Source organism: Drosophila subpulchrella, chromosome 3L (assembly GCF_014743375.2).
Source record: "Drosophila subpulchrella strain 33 F10 #4 breed RU33 chromosome 3L, RU_Dsub_v1.1 Primary Assembly, whole genome shotgun sequence".
Taxonomy (NCBI): Eukaryota; Metazoa; Arthropoda; class Insecta; order Diptera; family Drosophilidae; genus Drosophila; species Drosophila subpulchrella.
Genome location: NC_050612.1, coordinates 25990348 through 26012253, shown reverse-complemented (window position 1 = coordinate 26012253; position 21906 = coordinate 25990348). Strand labels below are relative to the sequence as shown.

The 21906-nt window shown below is 42.6% G+C and overlaps 2 protein-coding genes and 1 long non-coding RNA gene across 5 annotated transcripts in view; 1 reads left to right on the top strand and 2 right to left on the bottom strand.

Moving 5' to 3' along the window:
• The window catches only part of LOC119555383, a 51584-nt gene extending 42244 nt beyond the window's left edge, over positions 1-9340 (bottom strand). The window contains exons 1-2 of the long non-coding RNA XR_005219884.1: positions 9254-9340; positions 8837-9094 (exon numbers count right to left, since the gene is read on the bottom strand). This is a non-coding gene — a long non-coding RNA (uncharacterized LOC119555383). The remainder of the gene's footprint in view (positions 1-8836; positions 9095-9253) is intronic.
• Positions 462-18925, top strand: LOC119555381 (zinc finger MIZ domain-containing protein 2). Of its 3 annotated transcripts, none has more exons than XM_037866724.1 (11): positions 462-1239; positions 12339-12900; positions 13138-13299; positions 13735-14513; positions 14572-14690; positions 14756-14888; positions 14956-15169; positions 15305-16047; positions 16112-16241; positions 16539-16925; positions 17003-18925. In XM_037866724.1, the coding sequence occupies exons 1-11, from the start codon at positions 1175-1177 to the stop codon at positions 17132-17134; spliced, it is 3426 nt and encodes a 1141-aa protein (XP_037722652.1). In that variant the 5' UTR covers positions 462-1174; the 3' UTR covers positions 17135-18925. The 3 variants fall into 3 exon arrangements, with proteins under 3 accessions (XP_037722652.1, XP_037722653.1, XP_037722651.1); XM_037866725.1 differs by having other exon boundaries at positions 463-1567; XM_037866723.1 differs by lacking the exon at positions 462-1239 and having other exon boundaries at positions 12195-12900.
• Positions 18920-21644, bottom strand: LOC119555382 (ATP-dependent RNA helicase DDX42). Its single transcript, XM_037866726.1, has one exon. It carries the CDS (start codon positions 21556-21558, stop codon positions 19177-19179), a length of 2382 nt encoding a protein of 793 aa, XP_037722654.1. The 5' UTR covers positions 21559-21644; the 3' UTR covers positions 18920-19176.
• Positions 21645-21906: the final 262 nt, after the last annotated feature.

The window sequence follows — 21906 nt, the reverse complement described above, 5'->3', positions numbered from 1 at the left end:
TTAAACGCTTTCAAAACAAACCCAATAAATGTCAGCTGCCCCAAAAAAGGTAGCAGAAAAGCATGCTTTTTTCCCCTGAGAGAGCATGCTGCCAAAGCAGAGAGATCGCCCGAAATAGTAGTAGGAAAGCGGAAAGCGCAGTAGAAATACTACTATTTTTATTGTTCAACCGTAGTGAGGGGCCCGCGAGGCGAAGAAGTCAAACAAATTGACATACGTATACATAATTATTATTTTACTTAAGTGCTCGCGCGTCGTCGCCCCTTAACAGACCGAAATGAATACGAAATACGAAATACGAAATACGAAATCCGAAATACCAACCTGAAATAAATCAACCCGAGAGAGCGTACTGTACCGCTTCGGGGTTCAGATACGTTCGGCTCCTCGCGCCTGCATCTGTGTGGGTGAGCGGCCGAAGTCGCCGCCGACGGCAGCTGCATGCCGTTCTGCTCAGTCGGTCGCCGGACGTCAGCTCAGCTGCCAACTGCCAACTTCATTCAGTTCCTTTCTGGCTGCCGTCGAACGTTGTCGTCGTTCGGTTGAATCGAATCGAAAAGCGCAGCTCGCCAAAAAGCCAGGCCAAAATCTCAAAGCCAGGGCTCAGTGAAACAGTTTTTCATCCAAAAAATTTTCGAAAATCGCGTAAAAAGTTTTCGAAAACAACAAATTTTTTAGTGGCAAACTAAACAAGCAACAAAAAAAAAACCCAAACAAAACACAGCACATTTCTTGGATTAAGTGCCACAAAGTTCCTGTTAGCAGCAGCAACAAAACACCAACCAACCACTTGGATTACTACAAACAACAGTATTATCACTTAAAACTAGCACAACAATTTCTGAAAAATTTCTTAAATATTTCGTAAACTTCAACAATTTGCTAGGCAACCAAAAAACAAAACAACAAACTTGTGCAACATCCCAAAACAAATGTGAAAGCGTGACAAACAAACAACATAAAAAATATACGAAACAAAAAACAAATGAGCAAAAAGTGAACAAAAAAGTGAAAAGTAAGCAAGAGTGAGTGCTCGAAAATGCTGCAGTGAACCTTTTGAATAAACAACAACAACAACAACAAAAAAACACCAATCAACAAATTATAAATCCACAACAACAGCAGCAACAACACAGAGAGACAAGTGTTGTTGTCCCATGTATTTGTTGATGCCATGCAATTGATTGTTGACAAAATTCCCATGTATTCCAAACAAACAACGAAGCGCAATTCCAAAAAGTAAGTTTCAAGAACCTCTGAAAATATTGAAAAACTCAAAAACAAACGGTGAAAAGTGTCCAAGCCAAAGCAAACAAACAAACAAACAAACAGCAAGGAAAACCCTTCCAGTGAACTGATAAACTGATAACAGCGGCGAAAGAGACAGCAACAAGCCGGAGGAAAAGAGATAGCGTTCCACAGCTGCTGCTGTCGCTTCTTCTTCTTCTTCACGTGGTGCACCTGTCTCACCCACAGAACAACAACAACTCTAGCAACAACCATCAACAACAACAATTAACACACCACGCGCTGTTGCCATAAAACCCAAAAGAAAAAGAAAACTTAGGTAAAATATCTAAAAATAAATTCCACTTAAACCAAACAGAAACCAAAAAAAAAAAAACAGAAAAACAGAAAAACCGAAAAAAAATCACAGCAAATGAGCCAAAAGAATTTTTAAACTTCAACTTTTCGTCTGTGTGCCCCACCAACTTGGCAGTCAATATAATTTGACTGGCTAAAAATATCCATCCACCTGGCTAAAAATAAAACAATTTACAAACACAAAGTACAAAAATTCTTTATGGCCATCAACAATTTTATTTCTTCTCCACTAGAAACTTTTAATTGTTGTGCTTGTACCAAAATTACAAACAATCAAAATAATTAAATGGAATGTGCTTTTGTTTTTAGATATTTTATGTAAATTTTTTTGTGTCTTTTCCTTATGCTTTGTTTGTTGTTTGAACCATATACATATAAATAAATCATAATAATAGTTGTGTAGTTAAATTAGTCTGTAAGAATTGAGCAAGAAAAAGTTCAAAATACCTTGACAAATATATTTTAGTTAATTTTAATGATATCAACTAATGCGGGAACAATTTGTTTTTATCAACAAGTTACGAGTATGGTTTCGGGGAATATTTGTGAAAAGTTCAGGGAAAAAACCTTTGAAAAAAACCCAAGAGATAAACAAAAAAATATTTTATTAAAATATTTATTTGACAAATTGTTGTCTAATTATCATTAAATTTTAAATAATTTATAAAAGTACCTCCCACAATTTGTAAGGTATGTTTCTCTGATTGTTTTCATGATTATCCAAATTTGTTAAATGCTCTGTGTAAGCTTTAAAATATTTTCTTAGCTGAAAATTTAACAAAAACGTAAATGTTTTCTTTAAAAATATTGTTGTTTTTTAAAAAACCCCAAAAACTATATATTATACAATTAGAGTTTCTTCATTAACGTGCAAAAATAGAAAAACCTAGCCCCTTAAAACATTTGTTGTCCTTTTTCTTAGGATCAATACTTTCAATGCCCTTCAAAAATAATTTGAATGTATAAAAATAGTTACAAACAAACAAATATTCATACTGTTGCATAAAGGTCTCATTGGTAAATAAACAATTCTTTAAACAAATATTTACGTACGATACTTAAGGTTAAATGTTTATTTTAAGCGTATCAAACGCCAGCATTTTCTGTAAATCGCCCAAATTAAAGCCAATAAAACACAAAAAACACCCTCATGACTGGAAAACCCATCCAGACACTTTAAAGTAGCCAGCCAGTCAGTAGATTAATTTTGACCGAATTCCCACATCAGCTGTTAGTTGAACCGCCTCCCATCGCCGCCCCCCGATTAATGCTCTCTCTCTCTCACGCACAGCTGACCCATAATTGACACGCACACAGACAGGCGTAGACTCTAGCACACAGATACACTCGGAAAGTATCTGAAGAGAAGCCAAGAAAGCATTCCGTTTCAGTCCAAAAACATTTCGACCTACTGCTGTTGCTTTGTTTTGTACGTACTACGTAGAGTAGGTATATTCGTGGCCGGAGTTTTCCATTGAATCGTTGTCTAGAATAGAAGAGAAGTGGATGTGGAAGTGGGCATATCGATACCGAGAAAGAAATTTTCCCAACGATCCGCTTCGTTTGCCCGAGCAACCGAACAACCGAAAAACAACCGCTCAAGTCTGTCACTTATTTCTCAGCTCGACAATGTTTTCGCCCATTTCTCGTATGTATTCGTGTTTGTTGCCTCTTCTGTTTCTGTTTCTGTTTCTTTTGTGGCAAGATAAAGGGGGGACCCAAAAAAAAAAGGTCACTCCGTCAGCAAGACGACCTCTCCCCACTCCAGTTTTCCCTACCATTTTCCCTCCCGTATCTCGTTTGCCGTTTTTCTCACATGCCACGCATTTTTCCGCAGCCAAACTCCCCCTCTTTTTTTCCCCCAGACAATGGAAAACTCTCGGCAGACATTTTTTCGGTTCGCTTGTAATTCATCATCGCTGCAAAGAAGATGAAAGCAAAGAAAAAGGTACGGGGCTTAGCCCAAGAAAAAGAAAAATGCCGACCACAGGTAAACCTTAACCCATTTGCAATAGTCGCAGTTCTTAACCCAAAAAGACAGGTAGTTGCACTCGCTTCAAGTTTCCAGGGAGTTCCCAAGAACGGGGAATATCTTTGCCTGGAAACCTCTAGAGGCCATTCTTCTCGATTGGTGGCATATCATCTAGAATATGCGAATGAGATGCGAAGTAACCTTCTCAGAAGAAAAGATGGCAAGCCATTCAGAAAAATATCTTTTTGTTTTATTTCCGCTAAAGGAAAATTCGTCAGGAATCTGAAAACAATCTGAAAATATCTATCCTGTTTCGAGATTTAAAAATAAAAATTCCAATAAATACAATTGGATAATCGTGAATCATTTGATCCTCAAACATGTACAAATTATTTTTTCCATTCTTAGTGATTGATTAGTCCTCAGAAAACTTTCCAGCTGAAGTTTCCACTTAATAAAACATTTTTCGGGAATTTCCACAGTTCTGAAACAGTTTCGAATTCCGGTTTAGCAGATCAGTTCAACGGTTAATTAACGCCCTGGGCTTATCGTAAACACCCTCTAATGTCATCAACCCACCACCGCCCCACACCTCGAAATCCTAAAACAGAAACTGCGTAAGCGCGAGACAATCATCAATCAACCACCGAGGCAACCAAATCACAACCCATCAAGCAACCACCGAAAGGACTTGAGAAAAATACCTACCTACCAGGGGGATTCCCTCTTAACCCCCCCCCCCCCTCATCTTCCACTCCTGGCCACTTCCTGTTTGCCTCAACTGTTTGCGATTTTCACACGGGAAATAAAAATGTGATACAAACGAGTAAATGACAGAAAAACAAAACCTAAACGCGGAAAACCATTTGCAAATCGCAGAAGGCAACAACAACCCTCGCTGGAAAGGAGAGAGAGAGGGATAGCGTTCTGAATTCCCGGTGATTAAACCCCGAAAGAAACAAACAGAAACATACATGGAACATTTAGCGAGTGGAGGAGCGTCCGATATTAATAAACCCATCAGACAGGGGGCTGGAAACTGAGCAACCCCCGTAACGAAATCCACACTCGAGGGCGCAACAATAGTTACATGTGTAAGCCAACGAAGCCACCGAAGCCACCCCTAAAATCTAGACGAGGGGTTAAACAACACCAGCCCAGATTGAAGGTCACACATGGGAGCAAAGAGTAAGAGCGAACTGCGGTGCATATCTAATCACACCATTTGAATTTGATTGGACATTAATGGGTTAAGCAGTTGACTCTTGACTCGCCTCGGGCTCCTCGAGGCACCTTGAAGAGTCGCACACTCCACTCCATTCAGAGTTCGTTTAGTCACATGATAAAAGTTCCCAAAACGCAACGAATACCGAACGAAAACATTTAACGACCCAATTAAAAGCCCCTGAACGAACCTGATATCAAACTAGACCGTACCGAAACCCACACATTCGCATAGATATAGTAAAATATATGCTTAGCAGCCACAACAACCTCACAGATAACTGCCAACACCACCAACCACCGAAAAAAAAAAATAAATACTATCACAATCGATGGGCACAGAACGTACTTAGGCCCAAATCAAAGGTAACCAACTCTTATCGGACTTGGGTGGGGGGAACTGACAAGCTAATTATACCCGCAGATCGTACTATATCTATATAGAAAAACAAAAACAGAACCCAAACTACCATCGCTCTCTATATATTTTTTTGGGTGCAAAAGAACAACTGGAACAATGGAAATTTTCACTCTCTGAATAGCTCTACCTGTACGAAACCATCTGCTTCGTTTTGCTCTTGTTTTGGCCGACATTAAATCGTGCCTAGGTATGCAGAAATATTTCAGTTATCGATAATTGCTTATCGCTGTTTATGGCCAGGTAGTACCTTCAGTCAGCCGGCATTTAGCACTCTCCGCAAAATGGTCGCTGGTTTTTTGTGAATGGAACGCAATCAAGGTGGGTGGTGGCAGAAGAGTGGGTGGGGGAAAAATTTATTAGACCCAGGAAGTGGGCGAGTGCAAATGGGTAATACATATAAATATTTAAACCATATGTTAACCGAAGCAACTGATTGCTGAGTACAGTATCTTAGATTTTCTGGAACTATCTGCAGCAGTTACTTAAGTTCTTGCAAAAGCAGCAAGTCCGTTTAATTATTTTGATAACCTAATGCAAACTATACAATTAAGAATCTAATCATTACTAAAGGGATCACGTTATAACGAAGTGCACCCCTTTAAAAGATATATCTCTGCGATTTAGATCAGGTGGCGCCACCTGCTGGTCGTGTGTCGTGAGCACAGCGCCTCTCTACGCGCTTCTCAACATATCAGCTAGGTTCGAGTTCGCTTATCAATCGCCACGCTTCCTGCCCCACATTTTCCATATCTAACCTTTACCGATGGCAAGTATTTATAGCTAACATTTTCTTGTGTACATTTGGTTGCGTTTATTTTGGTAGTTGTTTTTGCGGCTCTTATTTAGCTGTACTTCAGTAGACATTTTTGTTCGAAACTGGTTTTCAAGTACGACGCTCGCGTCGCAGTCGACGTCTCTGCTGGCGATTTATGCGTTGGGTTTTGAGTCGCTTCAAGTTTTGCTGGCTGTTGCAATTTTCGCTTTGTTTTGTTTTATTTTTAATGTGATTTATGCATGTTCCTCAGTGTGTGAGTGTGCAAAAATACTTGAACAAAATTATTGCAGCTTCTTTTTTTTTGTACATTTATTTTTTGTGGATTTTTTTGCAGTTTCGCGCGTTGACAGTCGCAGCCTTCGATTTATTTTTAATGTTTATGTCTGTCTGATTGTTTATGATTTTTGTTGGGTTTTTTTCTTACTTAATTGGCGATTAGATAAATGCCAAAAACGCAATGACGCCGATGACAATGGAATAGATCGCACTGAGTGCTAAATCCCCGCCATCCTCGCCAGAAACCCCTCTCCAAACCTTTCCTTTTTTTTCCGTTTTGCCCCCGTTGACTGGCATAAATTTAGTTTGAGCAAAACGCGATAGATAAGATAAGCAAAGCAAAACCAGACCCGCCAGCAAATCGAAGCCAAAACATCAGATTCCCGAACCCGAACTCGAACCGAAAAAGTGACTGGGTAAGGTGTGCAAAAACCACATCGCTGATTGATAGTCACAGGGGGTTGTGGGTGGTCGGTGGTGCAAGGGGTTTTTCTGGTGGTTCGTCCATTAGCGACCTGATTAGCGCGTGTGTTACAACAACCACAACGCTTTTTGTTTAGGTTTTTTTTTTTTAGTTTTTTTATCACCAACACGAGCAGACTTCAATGGCGACACCATCAGCCATCAAAACGATTTTGGTTACAACACCACAAGGACAAAGTAGCAGACGACAACAAATACAATGGGTAACAACGCAGAACAACCGACAGTGAAATGCAATTTCCGAATTGAATAATGCATAAACACCTGTAAATACGTATTCCAAGTGCCAATCACAGTGGTCACAATTAGTCCATAGCCCACAATATTACAACTGGTAAAAGTGGTATTATCTTGCCAACATCTTTTGACCTTTTAGCTTATCTCTTGTGTCGAGCTGGTCATAAAATGTGTTATTACCTATTAATAAAACGATAAGAATTCATGTAATTAAACCTGAACTAATTTTTCAATTAGTTGGAACTTATGTTTGCATATCTTCCATTTATTTACCAAACAAGTCTACAACTTTGTAATTTAAGTGTTCCATAAATCATTGTTGCCACAGTGACCACCGTACCCTGAACTATAATCCTAGGAAATCCTACTATATAGTATGCAAATTAGCAAATACATAGTTGTATTACAAACAGCCGCAGACACGCGCCTAAAAAGTAAAACGAATGTTTTAGGGCCTGGCGCACACTGCGTATACGCAATGTGGAAAAGCAGCAGCTTACAGTCCTGGCTGGCCAATAAATAAAAGCCAGTTACAGGTGCTGAAAACATGCACACACAGCAGCATCAGCAGGAGCAGCAGGAGGAAAGGGTGGAATATTTCAAATATTACTCATACCACATGTGGGACAGACAACCAGCCATTTTCCCTTTGTCCACCGCAAGCGGCAAAACATTTATAAAAATGAATTTGCAAATCCGCAAAATGCAAACCGAGCACAAAGTTGGAGGCAAACATTTTGTCGGCGCAAAAGGGGGCTGAGTGCCGAATATGTTTTTGCACATATTCAAAAATCTGCCAACCCCCTTGGCTCATCCCTCAGAAGCCCAACAGCACCACCACAATCCGCCTGCTGACCATCTGTATTATTTGCATTGGATTTTTAATCAAAAATTGCGCGATTTCTCTTCGCTTTTTTGCCCCAGCTCTTTCTTCGCCTTTTTATTTTTATTTTTTTCTGTTTACAGTTCGATTTTTATTATGTTCACCCCTCCACCCCCAGTGAAAAAAAAAAGAAACCACTCGAGCGGAGGGTTGCTGCTGCCTTTTCCTCCTGGTGGTTGCTTTCTTTTTGCCTTGCTTTGTTTTCTGGGGTCGAGTCTATTATGCTGATTTATTTTTATTTTCATTCTGATTGCAATTTATGCGAGGCAGATGAATTATGAAAGCGATCGAAGCGAGCAAGGAAAACTCCACGGGAAATTCAATCGAAAATGGGTGGCAAGGAGAATTTTCCCACTGAGCTTGAGGCGACAAAAAGTGTTGCATACCAACAGGCGCCGCCCAAATGCGAATGGCATACAAAGTCCCTAAACTAAGCGGCGAGCAAAAAATTATTACCATCCTTTGCCACTCAAAAAAAAAAAAAAAAGAATACGTAACGAAAAACCCATACACAACCTCCCTTGACAGGGCAATATGGAAAAAATGAATCCAGAACAGAGTCAGGGGCAAAAAACAGACAGACGACAACTGCCAACTCAAAATTGGACTGGAAAGAGTGGAGAAAATGTTGGTAAAAAAAACCAATTCTTTGTTTTTTCTCGTATGTATTTTGTATGCGAAAAGTGCAGCCAACAGCGGGTGGTTTCGGTGGTGCGGTGGTTCGGTTTCAAACACCCTTGAAAAACAACTGTCAAACGCATTTCAGCGGTGGGAGGTGGGCAACTGCAGCGGAACAAAAAGCCGGGAATAGAGGAGTTTGAGTTTGAGTGACTGATGAGTCGAAAGGGGGCCGGGAACGGCAAAGAGAGCAAATCAAACATTTTTGACGTATTATTGGTTTTGCAAAAGGAACCGGAACTTTTTGAAATATATTTAAAATCCATATGTAGTTTGACTTACGTTGAAATTTTATAAAAAATATGGCTTTTTCATCCTTATCGAATTGAAAACCATAATCGCTTCCTTATGTGTTCCAAAAGAAGCACTTCTGTCAGCAGACTATGATTGAAACCTCCCACTCCGGTATGAAAACCTATTCCAAACATTTCGTTCTGTCATTGGCTCCACGCACGTGTCTCACAATTTTTCATGGCCTCTAAAACGCACACATCCATTTTGTATATATTACTTGTTTTGTTACATGACGCCAACTGTCGTCTGTGAAATAAAAAAAGTAAAAAAAAAAGTAACACAGAAACTCAAAGGCAAGTCGAACAAAAAAACACGCAAACAACAATAACAATAAAAATAGAAGAAAATGTATGATATTTTTTTTGTTGAGGGATTGTTCTGCTTCAGCAGCGTAATAAAGCTTACCAGACATGTCCTCCAAAAGGATGTTCTACCCATCCTGAATGCCGCATTGCCGTCTGGGCCATAATTCAAATCGCCAGAAACAATGACTATAAATTGTGAAAATATAGTCAAATAAATTGCAAAAAATAAGATATGTATAAAAAATAGTAAAACATAAACCCCCGGCTGAAAACCTTTAACGACGCCCCTGTCTGTTGACATACGGAAATCATTTCGTGTGCCAAATGAGAAATAATTTTTATTACCACAGCAAATCAAAGTGCGCACAATTTACAATTACACAAGCAAACTAAAAAGAGAAGATGGAAGGGGAGGGGGGTGCAGAGATCGTGCACCGATTTCGATATGAAGCTATATCTTCAAGCACGTGTTTTCTACGGCCTCTGAACTGAATTTTAGTGATTCTAAACTTTGATCATATCTCGTTGTCTCTTTCCCACCCTCGCGGGCTGTCTTTCTATCTCACCTGCCTGCGAGTTACCTGTTTTGCTTTATTTTATCTAATCAATGAAGAAATTTATATCTAATCAAAGTACAAAAGGCAGCAACAACGAGAACTCGACTAGAACTGGGAACTGAAACAAAGCAAAGTAGCGTCATCAGAGATCGCTCGCTCCCCACCTCTCGAAAGCCCCTAAAAAATGCTGTTTTTTCCAGTGCAAGTCACATAATGAGACGATTATATGATCGCAAGTGCTCAACTTGGTTGTTTGCTCATTAGAATTCCCCAATATCTTCTACAGTTCAGTAGGGCTTTTAGATCTGTTTTTCTTTTATTTATTTGGCTAGTTTTCTGATGATTTTAGTTACTTTATCTTAAATCTCAGAGGAGGTTGCCTGGTTTTCAAGTATATATTGATAAGACATTCTGAGTAATTTAGTTATTTGTGATTTTAATTATTGTAATAACAATATAATATAGCACACTTTTCGGCAGCGCTTTTAGTTTAAATTTTAGAACTAAACAAAGATATTACGGTTTGGAAAACTTAAGATCTGTATTGTTATTAATACTTTTGGCTTAATCTCTTCAGTCGAGTGACCACTGTATATCGACATGTTTCCCTGCCTTGGGGCACACTGTATTTACGTTCTCTTTCGCTCTATGTTCGTCTCTCTCCCCCATTCGACCTAATGACCCGCTTTGCTCTGTTTACCTCTCCACTCTGTTTTTGCACTTGGAAATTGCTAGCTGCTCGATGCTAATTTATCGTCACAGTCTCGCGGCAATCACAGGTTCAGTTCCACCGCCAATTCTTCCCCCCCCCTCCTCCACCACCCCACTCGATTCTCCCGCCGAGCAATTCTTCCCCGCTCGGTTCTCTAGCGATCTTTGTAGACTTTGCCGGCTCGGGCTTTTCGTCATGCGATTATCAGCCAATCGCTTAGTGTGCCATTTATTTGCATTTCGCTCGCTGCTGCATTTGTTGTTGCCGTTGTGTTACGTTTTGTTACGTTTTTTTGTTGGGTTTTTTTTAATATTTTTTTTTTATTTTTATTTGTTTCCAACTTTATTTGCTTTTGTGTTGTGGTGTGTACTGTGTGTTTGCGCTGAGCTGCTTTTGTAGATGCGCAATTATTGTGAGCGTGTTACTTTATATTTTTAATGTGCGACTTTTTTTGTTGTTGCGCTTGGGTTTTTACTCTTTCAAAAAAGGTTTTTAAAAAAATATTTTTTAATATTTTAAATATTAAAAAAAATAATTATGATTGATTTTTTGCTTATAATATTACCGATTTCCTTCATTTTTTCCGAGTCAAAGTTTTCTGAAACCTTGTTATTTCAAAAATTGCTCATACGCCCCGTTTCTTAAATAAATAAAAACCCAGAGGAAAATGAAGAATACTAAGTATTCGACCCTGTTGTCAAATATCTTGAATTTTATTAAGGTTTTTAGTGAAGATTTTACTGATTATTCAATAATGGTTTTTTATCCAGAGTATTACCATCTTCGGTTCTCCAGTTGGCTTCGAATTTATCTGTTTTCTGCTTCGCATTCACACTGCGTTCATATGCTTCATATTGTTATTGTCCGCCTGGCAAATATGCTTAATTATTTTTACCTTAAAAGTCGCGCCATCAAAGCGAATGCGAAAACAATTTCAATGGTTAGGTGGAACAATTGAAGGGAGCGATGTCGAGGGCAAAACAAACGTAGACCTAAACCTAAACCTAAACCTAAACCCTGAGCCCATTTGACATTTTCGGGCTTAAATGTCACAGCAAATCGGGGGGAAACAAGTGCAATGGGAAATATAAGCAACGGAGAAGATGGAAAATGGAAAATGCAATTGCAATTGCCACACAACACACAGCAAACTGTACAATGAATGACGTTGACAATGACGATGATGGAGATATGGCCGGGCGTTGGGGAAAGGGGGCTATCAGGGGTGTTAGGAACGGCTGGATGGTTGGATGGTTGGATGGTTGGGTGCTGCGGATACTGGGGTAAAATCACGAACATAAGCTGCCTCGGGCTGACATCATCCATGGAGGTCGAATAATGATTCGAGCAGCAGAGAGCAACTCAAATCAGAAACAACCAACCACCCAGTTCTTTGATGTGACTAATCAAATGGCGAGATAAGGGAATTGATTCTTGGTACGAACTTAAGATTCTACTTGAGAAACCAAAAATAAATTTTACAATTTTAAAGAACTGTATGAAATAAAGAACCCAAGACAGTTCATAAATATGACTAACGAAGGCGATAAGGGTGGTACTTTCGAAGAAAAATAATAAAAATAAATATAATATTTTTAAAAAACTTTGACAACATATTAAACAAAACCAAGCTGTATTACATTTTTGATGAAATCACTTCTTTTTTTCTAAAAGTAGGCATGGGACTCAATGCCCCTGCTTATTTGCCACCAGGGAACATTCGAATACACCCAAAATTGTCTAGTTGTTAAGAGGTTTTGAACTTTTTCTGCTCAATTCGGGGATCATACGATAAATATGTCTTATGAAGTGCTGGAATGGACAATGCCCATGTATTATATTGGGACATCCGGCTACATTATCATCTTTTCGATACCGACTAATTCATGGATTTGTGTCTATTACGAACTTTACAGGAAAAATGATGAAATGAACCAGCAGGCGGGCTCCTCAAGGGCGCCAGCCACCGGGGGCCAAATCTCACCGCCAGGTGCAACAGTCGGCGTAGACCAGCAGCAACAGTTGCAACAGCAGCAGCAGCAGTACTACAACCAGCAGCAGCAGCAACAGTACCAGCAGCAACATCAGCGCGACACCTTTCTGGCCTACCAGCAACAGCAACAGCAACAGCAGCAGCAGCAGCAGCAACAACAGCAGCAACACCAGCGATCCGGAGGCGGCGGAGTGGGCGGCGGTGGTAACTTTATGCTGGGCAATGACCTTGTCGGCGGCGACAGCCTGCGCAGCCTGAACAATACCTTCGGTCCCAACTCGGAGTTCACGGCCCTCGGGGGCGCCACAAGTTCGGCAACTTCCTCGCTAAGCGGACTGAGCAGCTCCAGCGGTCAGGGATACACGGGCATGGTTGCTGCCAGCCAGCAACACCAGCAGCAGCAGCAACACCACCAGCAACAGCACCACCAACAGCAGCAGCAGCAACACATGTCCAGCATGGACGCCATGGGTGGCTACAGTCAGGTGAGGATCATTAGTTGGAAAAGAAAGATCCAAATATGGATTTTAAGGACAAGTTTAAAATTCCCACACTGAAAATAAATTAAGAAATTTAATTTTATCATTTTAAATTACATTCTATTTAAATTACTTATAAACAAAGGGTATATATTCAAAACCCCAATTGGAAGACATATAAATATTATTTTTTCAGACACCCTTTTATTTCTAGTCTTAACCCATTTATCTTTCATCTTACAGATGGGTGGCGGCATGCACCCTGGACCCAACAGCGGCATGATGGGCAACATGAATGCCCAGTACATGAACGGCGGTTCCGGCCAAGGTGGCTACAATGGCACCCAGGGCATGGGAATGGGCTACGGCGGAGGTGGCAACATCGGACCCCAGAGGCATCATCAAGTGAGTTCCAGTTGGGATATATTTTATGGGTTTTTTGGGGAATGGAATGGCTGGATGACTTCACTGCACTCCCATACCATCCACATTTTTTATATGACCAGCTGTTGACAATTCATTTGCGGCAGTAAACAGATTTCGCCTTTAAAACGTTCGCCCATTAACGAATCATTCGAATCGCACCCAGAACAGAAGTCGGTCGCTTTGGAAATGACAAATTTCTGACTGCCAGAGTGACAGTAATCCGCTCAAGACCAGTGGCATTATATGCCCCAGTCCCCCGATTCTCGTGGCCTTAAATGTTTAAAAGTTTTTCACTTAATTTGGGATTAAAGAATGAGGCACGAGGACTTGACTTTTATAGAAACCCCTTGTGAAACCCTTGTGTGCAACCTTAAAAAACCCCCGTAATCATGGTTTTTCCCCGTTTTCCTTCAGATGACGCCCATGAACCAGATGCAGAATATGTCCATGGGCCCCGGAGTTGGTGGAACTTCCGGCATGGGCGGCGGCATGAATCCCCTCCAGCAGCAGGCGGCGCAGCAGCAAATGGGCGGCATGAACCCTATGGCCAAGATGCAGGGCATGGCCAATGGTGGATATCCCCAGCAGGCGCCACCCAGTCTCACCCAGCAGCAACAACAACAGCAGCAGCAGCAGAGGAGGATGGCTCCGTATCCCCACCCCCAAATGCACATGGCCCAGAAGAGGGCGGCGGGCGGAGTGGGTGGAGCGGGCGGAATGTATCCGGGGAATCCCATGCAGCAGCAGCAACAGGCGCAGATGTACGGAAACGGGCAGATGCATCCCGGATCCGGAGGAGGAGTTCCTCTGCCCATGCAGGCGGGAGGAGCCGGAAATGGTTACGGACGCAGTGGACCCATGGGCGCTGCCAATGGAGGTTATGGTCGTATGTCCGCGGGTAATGGCTTGGGTCCAACTGGTGGACCCGTAATGGGACCCATTGGACCCGGGGGAATGACCGCTGGAGGAATGGGTCCGGGACCCGGTTGCATGAGCCAGCAGCGCTTCATGCCCCAAGGATCCGGCGGCGGAATGCCCGGAGTGGGCTACGGCGGAGTGGGAGGAGCTGGCTCGCATCAGGGTCAGTTCTATCCGGGCAGCGGCCAGAGCGCCGGAATGCAGCAGGCAGGTGGCATGTGCCCGGCGGGTCCGGGAGGCGTGGCCACCACCGGCAATCCCTATCAGAATCAAGGGTGAGTTCTTGTTGTACCTACCTATTAACCAGTTAATAATACCTTTTTGGTTCTTTAGTTTCCAGCAAAACTATCAGCACAGTCCAGTTCCTGGCAATCCCACGCCACCACTGACGCCCGCCTGCAGTGTGCCCTATGTCAGCCCCAATCCGGACATCAAGCCACCCATGGACAACAGTAAGTTGTGCTAGCTTATACCTATTTTAAAAATTTTATTTAATATCTTAAACTCTTTTTTAAAGGCGAAGAAATGAGACTGACATTCCCGGTGCGCGATGGCATCATCTTGGCTCCTTTCCGCCTGCTGCACAATCTATCGGTCAGCAACCACGTGTTCCATCTCAAGCAGAATGTTTATAACACGCTGATGTGCAGGTAAGTCTAATCGTTACTACTTTTACAGAGTATTTAACTAACTGGAATTTTCTTAAATTAATTTTAGAACCGATTTGGAGCTGCAGCTTAAGTGCTTCCACCAGGACGACCGGCAGATGAACACCAATTGGCCGCACACCGTCACCGTCTCCGCGAATGCCACGCCCCTGAATATCGAGCGGTCCGAGAAGAACAGTACCGCCCTGCGTCCGCTCTACTTGAAGGCCGTCTGCCAACCAGGGAGGAATACCCTCCAGCTGACCGCCAGTTCCTGCTGTTGTGTAAGTATCTTAAAGATACAAAGATTTTAAAGTACCTAAATCAATAAATTTGATTTTGAAATATTTAAAAAATATTTAATTAATAGCTATTTCAAAGTTTATATTAATTATATCCCTCTTTTCTGTTTTTTCCAGTCGCACCTGTTTGTGCTGCAGCTAGTCCATCGACCCTCGGTGCGCCAGGTGCTGCAGACGCTGCACAAGCGCAACTTGCTACCCCTGGAGCACAGTGTGCAGAAGATCAAGCGCAACCTGAGCCAACCTGAGACGAATCCCGGATCGGAGGCCACGCCCCAGCAGCAGCAGCAGGGCGGCGGTGGCCAGCAGTGCGCCAAGATCTCATTGAAGTGCCCCATTACCAAGTCGCGGATACGACTTCCGGCCCGGGGTCACGAGTGCAAGCACGTGCAGTGCTTCGACTTGGAGGCGTATCTGATGATCAACAGCGAGCGGGGCTCGTGGCGCTGCCCCGAGTGCAGCAAGTCGGCCATCACCGATACCCTGGAGATCGATCAGTACATCTGGGCCATACTCAACACGCTGGGCAACTCGGATGTGGACGAGGTGATCATCGATTCGTCGGCCAACTGGCGGGCGCTGCAGCACAATGGCGGCATGCCCAATGCCCCGCCTCCCTCGAATGTTCCTAGCAATCCCAGTGGCGGAAGCGGGCCCAATTCCGTAAACGGAAGTGGCAACTCCACCATGCCGGCCATCAAACAGGAACTGTGCGACGATATCGCCAAGGTCATGTCGCCGGGATCCACCCAACTGCCCACCTGGGACAGTGCGCAGGCCATGAGTCCCTACAACATGCACGACATGAACTCCATTGCCAGCGGCAACATGATGGGCAACGGCGGCAACACCAACCAGCAGTAAGTTTTCTGTTTAATCTATATCTTAAAGATATATTTTAAATATTTAATTTGTTATTTTTAGTGGCAATCGCAGCAGCTATGACGGCTTCAGTGGCAACCACAGTGATGGCAGCGGCGGTTTGGCCGGCAGCGATGGTGGAGTCAACTCCCTGGATCAGCTGAATGCCATGGAAAAGTCTCTCAGCGATCAGGTAAGGAAATAAAATTATTATAGATATATATTATATTTTTATTTAAGATCTTAATAGACATCTTAATACTGAAAAATAATATTTAAGAAAAAATTGTTTCTTATTGACATACTGTTCCAATCAATTTGTTGATCTATGTATCCCACTGACATTCTTAAAATTCTTAACATACACAAGTTTTTTATATTCCAAATTGTATTTTATCATACATTTAATAGTCTTTCTGATTTATTTAAAAAAATATTTATATCTTCCAAAACCTTTACTCGAATACAATTTTATTTATCTAAATTTCAGATGCCCCACACCCCGCACACTCCCGGAGCGGCCAGTCATCCGATGACCCCCGGCGGTCCGCCCAGCGTGAGCAGCTCCCACAATGAACCCATCAGCGGCGGCACGCCCAATGCCAACGGAAGCGGAAGTGGCAGCAACGGAAGCGGCAACAACAACAGCAGCACGGGCCACAACTCGCCGCAGACGCCGGGCACGCCCAGTCGGATGGGCGGCGGCGGCATGGGGGGCGGGGGAGCGGACAGCCAGCAGCAGCAGCAGGAGCAGCTGCTCAACTCGCTGATGAGCAGTCAGACCCAGTTGAAGTTCAGCGAAAGCGATCTGAGTGCCGAGCTGCAAAGTTTCGATGCGGCGGCAGCGGCCATTAATGACACAGCCCACGATCTGAATGTAAGTGTTGGAAATGCATATATTTTGTTGAAAAATATAAAGTACTAATTTGGATATTTTTTCTAAACCCCTTTTAGCTGCTGCAGGACGTGGATCCCATGGAAATCCTGTCCTATCTCGATCCCCAGCCCGATCTTAACACTCCGCCCTCGAGTGGCAGCAGCAACAACAATGCCAGCGACGATTTGCTGGCCACGTTATTCGACTAGACCTAATCAAAATATATGGCGAAATGTTAAATCAAGGCCCAAAAGCTGACAGAGAGAGAGTTGGAGAATTGAAATGGCAGAAATACCATAAATTGTATATAGTATTATTAATTTTAATGAAATGTGCACTAGAAGCAAGTCGCGTACTTCAACAAACATTTTCGTTTCCTCACACAAACCAACAGCAGCAACAAGTAAAACCACAAAAATGGATAAACTATTACAAACAACACACTGGATGAGAAATCGAAGCGGAAATTTGAATTTGCCCGTGTTGAAAAACAATGAAATGTGATTTAAAAATTAATTAATTAAATTAATTGGCATTTAATTTAAAGCTAACTGACAAAAAACACCCATAAAAATCGAAAAAAAATACACACACACACACAAAAAGCGTAAAAAAATAACAAACAGTCATTATACCATATAAAAAAATGAAAAACAATCAATTCAGTTCAGAGCATGAAAATTCCTTCAATGAAATTTACGAATTTAAAATGCAGCAGAAAGTCCTTTGTTCGTTTATTGGAAAATTACATTTTTTGTTTGCCTTATCCCAGACTTTTGTTGCAAAATGTTTCTTGTTCATTTACAAAGTATTAAAAATATAAAAAAGAGTTAAATCAGCAACAACAAAACAAGCATGAGCAAAGAAAAACAAAAGCGAATTAAATGAGAGATACAAAATACATACAAGTGAAATCCCAACAATTTTATTACATTTATAAAATGAAAACATTTACATTTTAATTGTTGCATAATTTTAATTATTTTTTAAAGCCTATCTACATATAAAATGTAATTGATTTAGCTCGGTAAATGATAAACGAAATTTAACAGAACAGCGGAGAAAATATTAAGAATTATTAACTTTAACGAACAGAAAGTAAATGTGTATAATTAAGAGACAAAACAAAACTGCATAATTAGCGGAAGAGAGAAACAAACTATTAAAAGTGTAAATCAAATTTAATGCTAGATCTAAAATATATTGTATATATGGATATGTATGTTATATATGCGGCAACAACAAAAAAAAAACACAACCCCTCCCCCAAAAAAACACACACACAAAGCTAATTAATACATTTAAATAATGATAATAATAAATGAAAAAAACAAAAAGTATTTCAAAACTAAACTTAGAGTGTTATGATTTTGTTTGCGTTTTATTTCCCCACACAATTCCCTTTTATTTTGGATTTCCCTTCAGTTCCGTCTTGAGTTCCTCTATAAGTTTCGTACGATGTGGTTAACATGGACCAATTTTTATATACAAATATATATGTATAACACCCACACACCGACGAGTCTTTGAATAGAGTATATATGCGAACTATATATAACGAAAAATATATATATTCATGTACGTATCTGATATGATATTCAAATATAGCGAAATTTTTAAGCTTTGCCCAGGCTAATTCCCCGTTCAGCGCTTAACAAAACGAAAGAAAACTCGAAAATTTACGCAAAATCGCATCGATGTGGTAGTTAAATGAATCTCAATCTCTTCTCAATGTTATCAAGAACACACGTAATTCAATTATTATATAAACACGTATATCCAAAAGCGAAAAAGAAACAAAATTCGTAGTGGTTTCATTGTAAAACAATATTTCATAATGATTAACGAACAATTTAGCTTCAAGATTTCGATATTCCAGTTCGATTTCTTCTCTCGCTTAATGAAAAACGACACGATTAACGATTAACAATATCGATAGGCAGTTGGGATGCGCAAATGTGATTTTATTCAAAATAAAATACACATAACCATGATTACAATTAATAAAGATTTTTATTTGGATCTGTGGGATCGTTCGCTGGAACTGGCTGCGAAGGAAGAGAGTTGTACATACGAGTATTTAACTAACGTAATCTTTATGAATGAACATGGTATATATCTGATTATATATAATATGTTTAAATTTAGTCCATAAGCTGTAATTTTAAACGATGGAACAAAAGCAAATACACATTAAATAATATGAAGAGAAATAAACCAAAGAGCAGCGTCAGTTTTTTGGGCCCTTCGTTCAATTCCAGCGGCTCTTCTTGGCCCTTTTGGCGTCCTGGTTGCTGCTGCTGCTGGACGAGGAGGGGGCTCCTTGGGATGACGATGGAGGTGCCATTGGCGCAGCAAAGACTCCGGAATCTGGCAGAGTTTTCTCCCAGGTCCGATCGCTGGAGGCTCGAAATTGGTTGTTATACTGGGATCGGAAGGCCTCCCGCATGGCTGCATAGCGATCGGTGGCAGGTCCTGCGCTGGAAGAGGATTTGTTGGAGGGTCCTTCAGTTGGACTATGGACAGATCCCCTGGTGCCAGATTCCGAGCCATCAGCCGATCCGAAACCACCGCCATTTCCTCTCTCCCGATAGCCCAATCCTGTGTGTGTATTCGTCGGCCTCTTCCCTTTGCCCTGCTTGAAACGCGAACTGCGGAACCAGGAGCTCTTCATGGCCAGCTCCATTAGATCGTCGGGCACCAGCTGATCGGCACCCTCCAAGTTCCGCACGAGATGACCGGCGAACTCCTTGTCCTTGTCGGTAACTAGAGTGAAAGCGTTACCCTTCTCGCCAGCTCTGCCAGTTCGTCCAATTCTGTGCGTGTGAGTGTCAATGTCCCTGGCGATATCATAATTCACCACATTCCTGATATGCGGTATATCCAATCCTCTGGCAGCCACATCAGTGGCCACTAGGATGTCGCATTCCTTCCTCTTAAACTGTGTAATTACCTTATTTCTGTCCGCTTGATCCATATCGCCATGGAGTAATAGGCAGTTGTGTTCCTTTAGCAAAAGATTATTCGCAACAGTTTCGGCATCTGCTTTTTTGGTCACGAAAATTAGGACGCTGCCTTCGGAAAGGAACTTCACCAGGTGGCACAACAGCCAATTCCACTTCTGCAGGGGATTGGGGAAGACGTAGACGGACTGAGTAATGTCCTGATTGGCCTCGTTCAGATCTCCCTGTACTATTCTCACCGGATCGGTGAGCACATCCCTTGCCAAACGTTCGATTCGCTTCTTAAAGGTGGCGGAGAACATCAGGCATTGACGATCTGGGCGCACGTGATTGCAGATGGAGCGCACCTGGGGCTCGAAGCCCATGTGGAACATGCGATCGGCTTCGTCGAGCACCAAGAAGGTCACCCTTCTCAGATTGGTGGCCTTCATCTTGACCATATCAATCATTCGTCCGGGCGTGGCCACTATAATCTCAGCTCCCTGCTCCAGGGCTTTACTCTGCTCCCACTTGGAGCCTCCGCCATAGCAGCAGACCACAGTCAGGTTGTAGACCTTGCCAAACTTCTTGGCCTCGTTGTAGATTTGTAGCGAAAGCTCACGAGTGGGTGCTAGGATAAGACCTATGGGTCCATCGCCTGGTTTGAGCTGCCTTTGATCCATAAGGTGCATCAGCATGGGCCAGATGAAGGCTGCTGTTTTGCCGGAACCCGTCTTGGCTATGCCTATGATGTCTCTGCCGGATAAGGCGGTGGGCACAGCTTGAGCTTGTATAGGAGTGGGCTGTGTGTACTCCGCTTTTCTTACGGCCTTGATGAGTTGCTCATCGAAACCGAAATGACCAAAGGAGGTGACTGGCTTGGGTGGCGAAGGCCCCGTCACCTTCACGCCCAGGGTGCGCCTTAATTCCCGCACCTGTTCCTCATCCAGGGCAGCTATGTCTTCATGCTGCGTGTAGAAGTTCTTCTCGAAGGGTTCGTATTCGATTTCAGAATGGTAGATGGGCGGCAGGGGATCAATTTCCTTCTTCTTGGGAGGAGCAATGGGATTGCCGTCTTCGTCGTACTCAATTTCTGGGTCAGATCCCTCGTCGCGGAGACCGGCATTGGGATTCTCCTTCATGTAGCGATAGTAGCTCTCCTCGTCGTCCTCGTCATCAATGTCGCCCCTTACCGCCTGAGTTGGAGGCTTGGGGGCCTGTTGGCGCTTCTCCTTCTCCACCTGTTGGTTAATGCCGGCCATGAACTGCTCCAGCGGATCCTCATCCGAGTCGGATTCCTCTTGCTTTTTGTCTGGCGGGGCAGGTGCTCCCGGGGATCCAGGTGCGGGTATGTACGCCTGTTCCATCTCCTTCTCCCGGGGCTCATCGTCGTCGTCGAAGTAATCGTCGTCCGTGTGGTGTTTCCTCTTGCCCACCAGATTCGTTGCGTTGGTGTACTGACTGATGGAGTCCAAGGTGGAGTAGCCGTGCTTGGAAGTCGATGTTGTCGGCGCACTCCCCGTAAGCCCACCGCGGGCCGCTCCGCCAGAAATGGATGCACCTCCTCGGGCGCCCACATAGCCCCGCGCATTCAACATGGGGGGTGGGGGCACGGCGTTCATGTTGTTGCCGGAACTTACTGGCTTGCGGTAGGGGAAGCCCCCACCGCCGATGCCTCGGTAGCCGCTCATCGTGCTCCTATTCGGTGCTCCAATTCCGGGTGCTCCAAGCCAACAAATTTTAATCAATAATAGTGATGAGCAGCGTGAATGCGATAAATTATACAGTCCAGTTCTGGGGGAAAATACTTTTTATACCATTTTTGTAAATATACCGAAAATATTTAAAACGGTCGCTCTGCAAATATCGATGGATTCGAATCGATTCTTTTGGTCTCGGGTGAACATTTTAAAAACAGCCTTGCTCTGCTTGTCTTGTTCTCTTAACTCTGCACTGCAAGTTTTCCAATACCTATTTATTACCAATTTATACTTTCTTCTGAACTTCAGCTTCTAAGAATAACAAATACAGATAGACTG

What these genes read in the sequence shown, in the direction of transcription:
- LOC119555381 (XM_037866723.1), top strand. Translation starts at nt 12,220, where the DNA reads ATGTCTTATGAAGTGCTGGAATGGACAATGCCCATGTATTATATTGGG. An exon ending in CAAGCCACCCATGGACAACA is followed by an intron (nt 14,691 to 14,755) that starts GTAAGTTGTGCT and finishes TCTTTTTTAAAG; the next exon opens with GCGAAGAAATGAGACTGACA. An exon ending in AAAAGTCTCTCAGCGATCAG is followed by an intron (nt 16,242 to 16,538) that starts GTAAGGAAATAA and finishes TCTAAATTTCAG; the next exon opens with ATGCCCCACACCCCGCACAC.
- LOC119555382 (XM_037866726.1), bottom strand. Translation starts at nt 21,558, where the DNA reads ATGAGCGGCTACCGAGGCATCGGCGGTGGGGGCTTCCCCTACCGCAAG.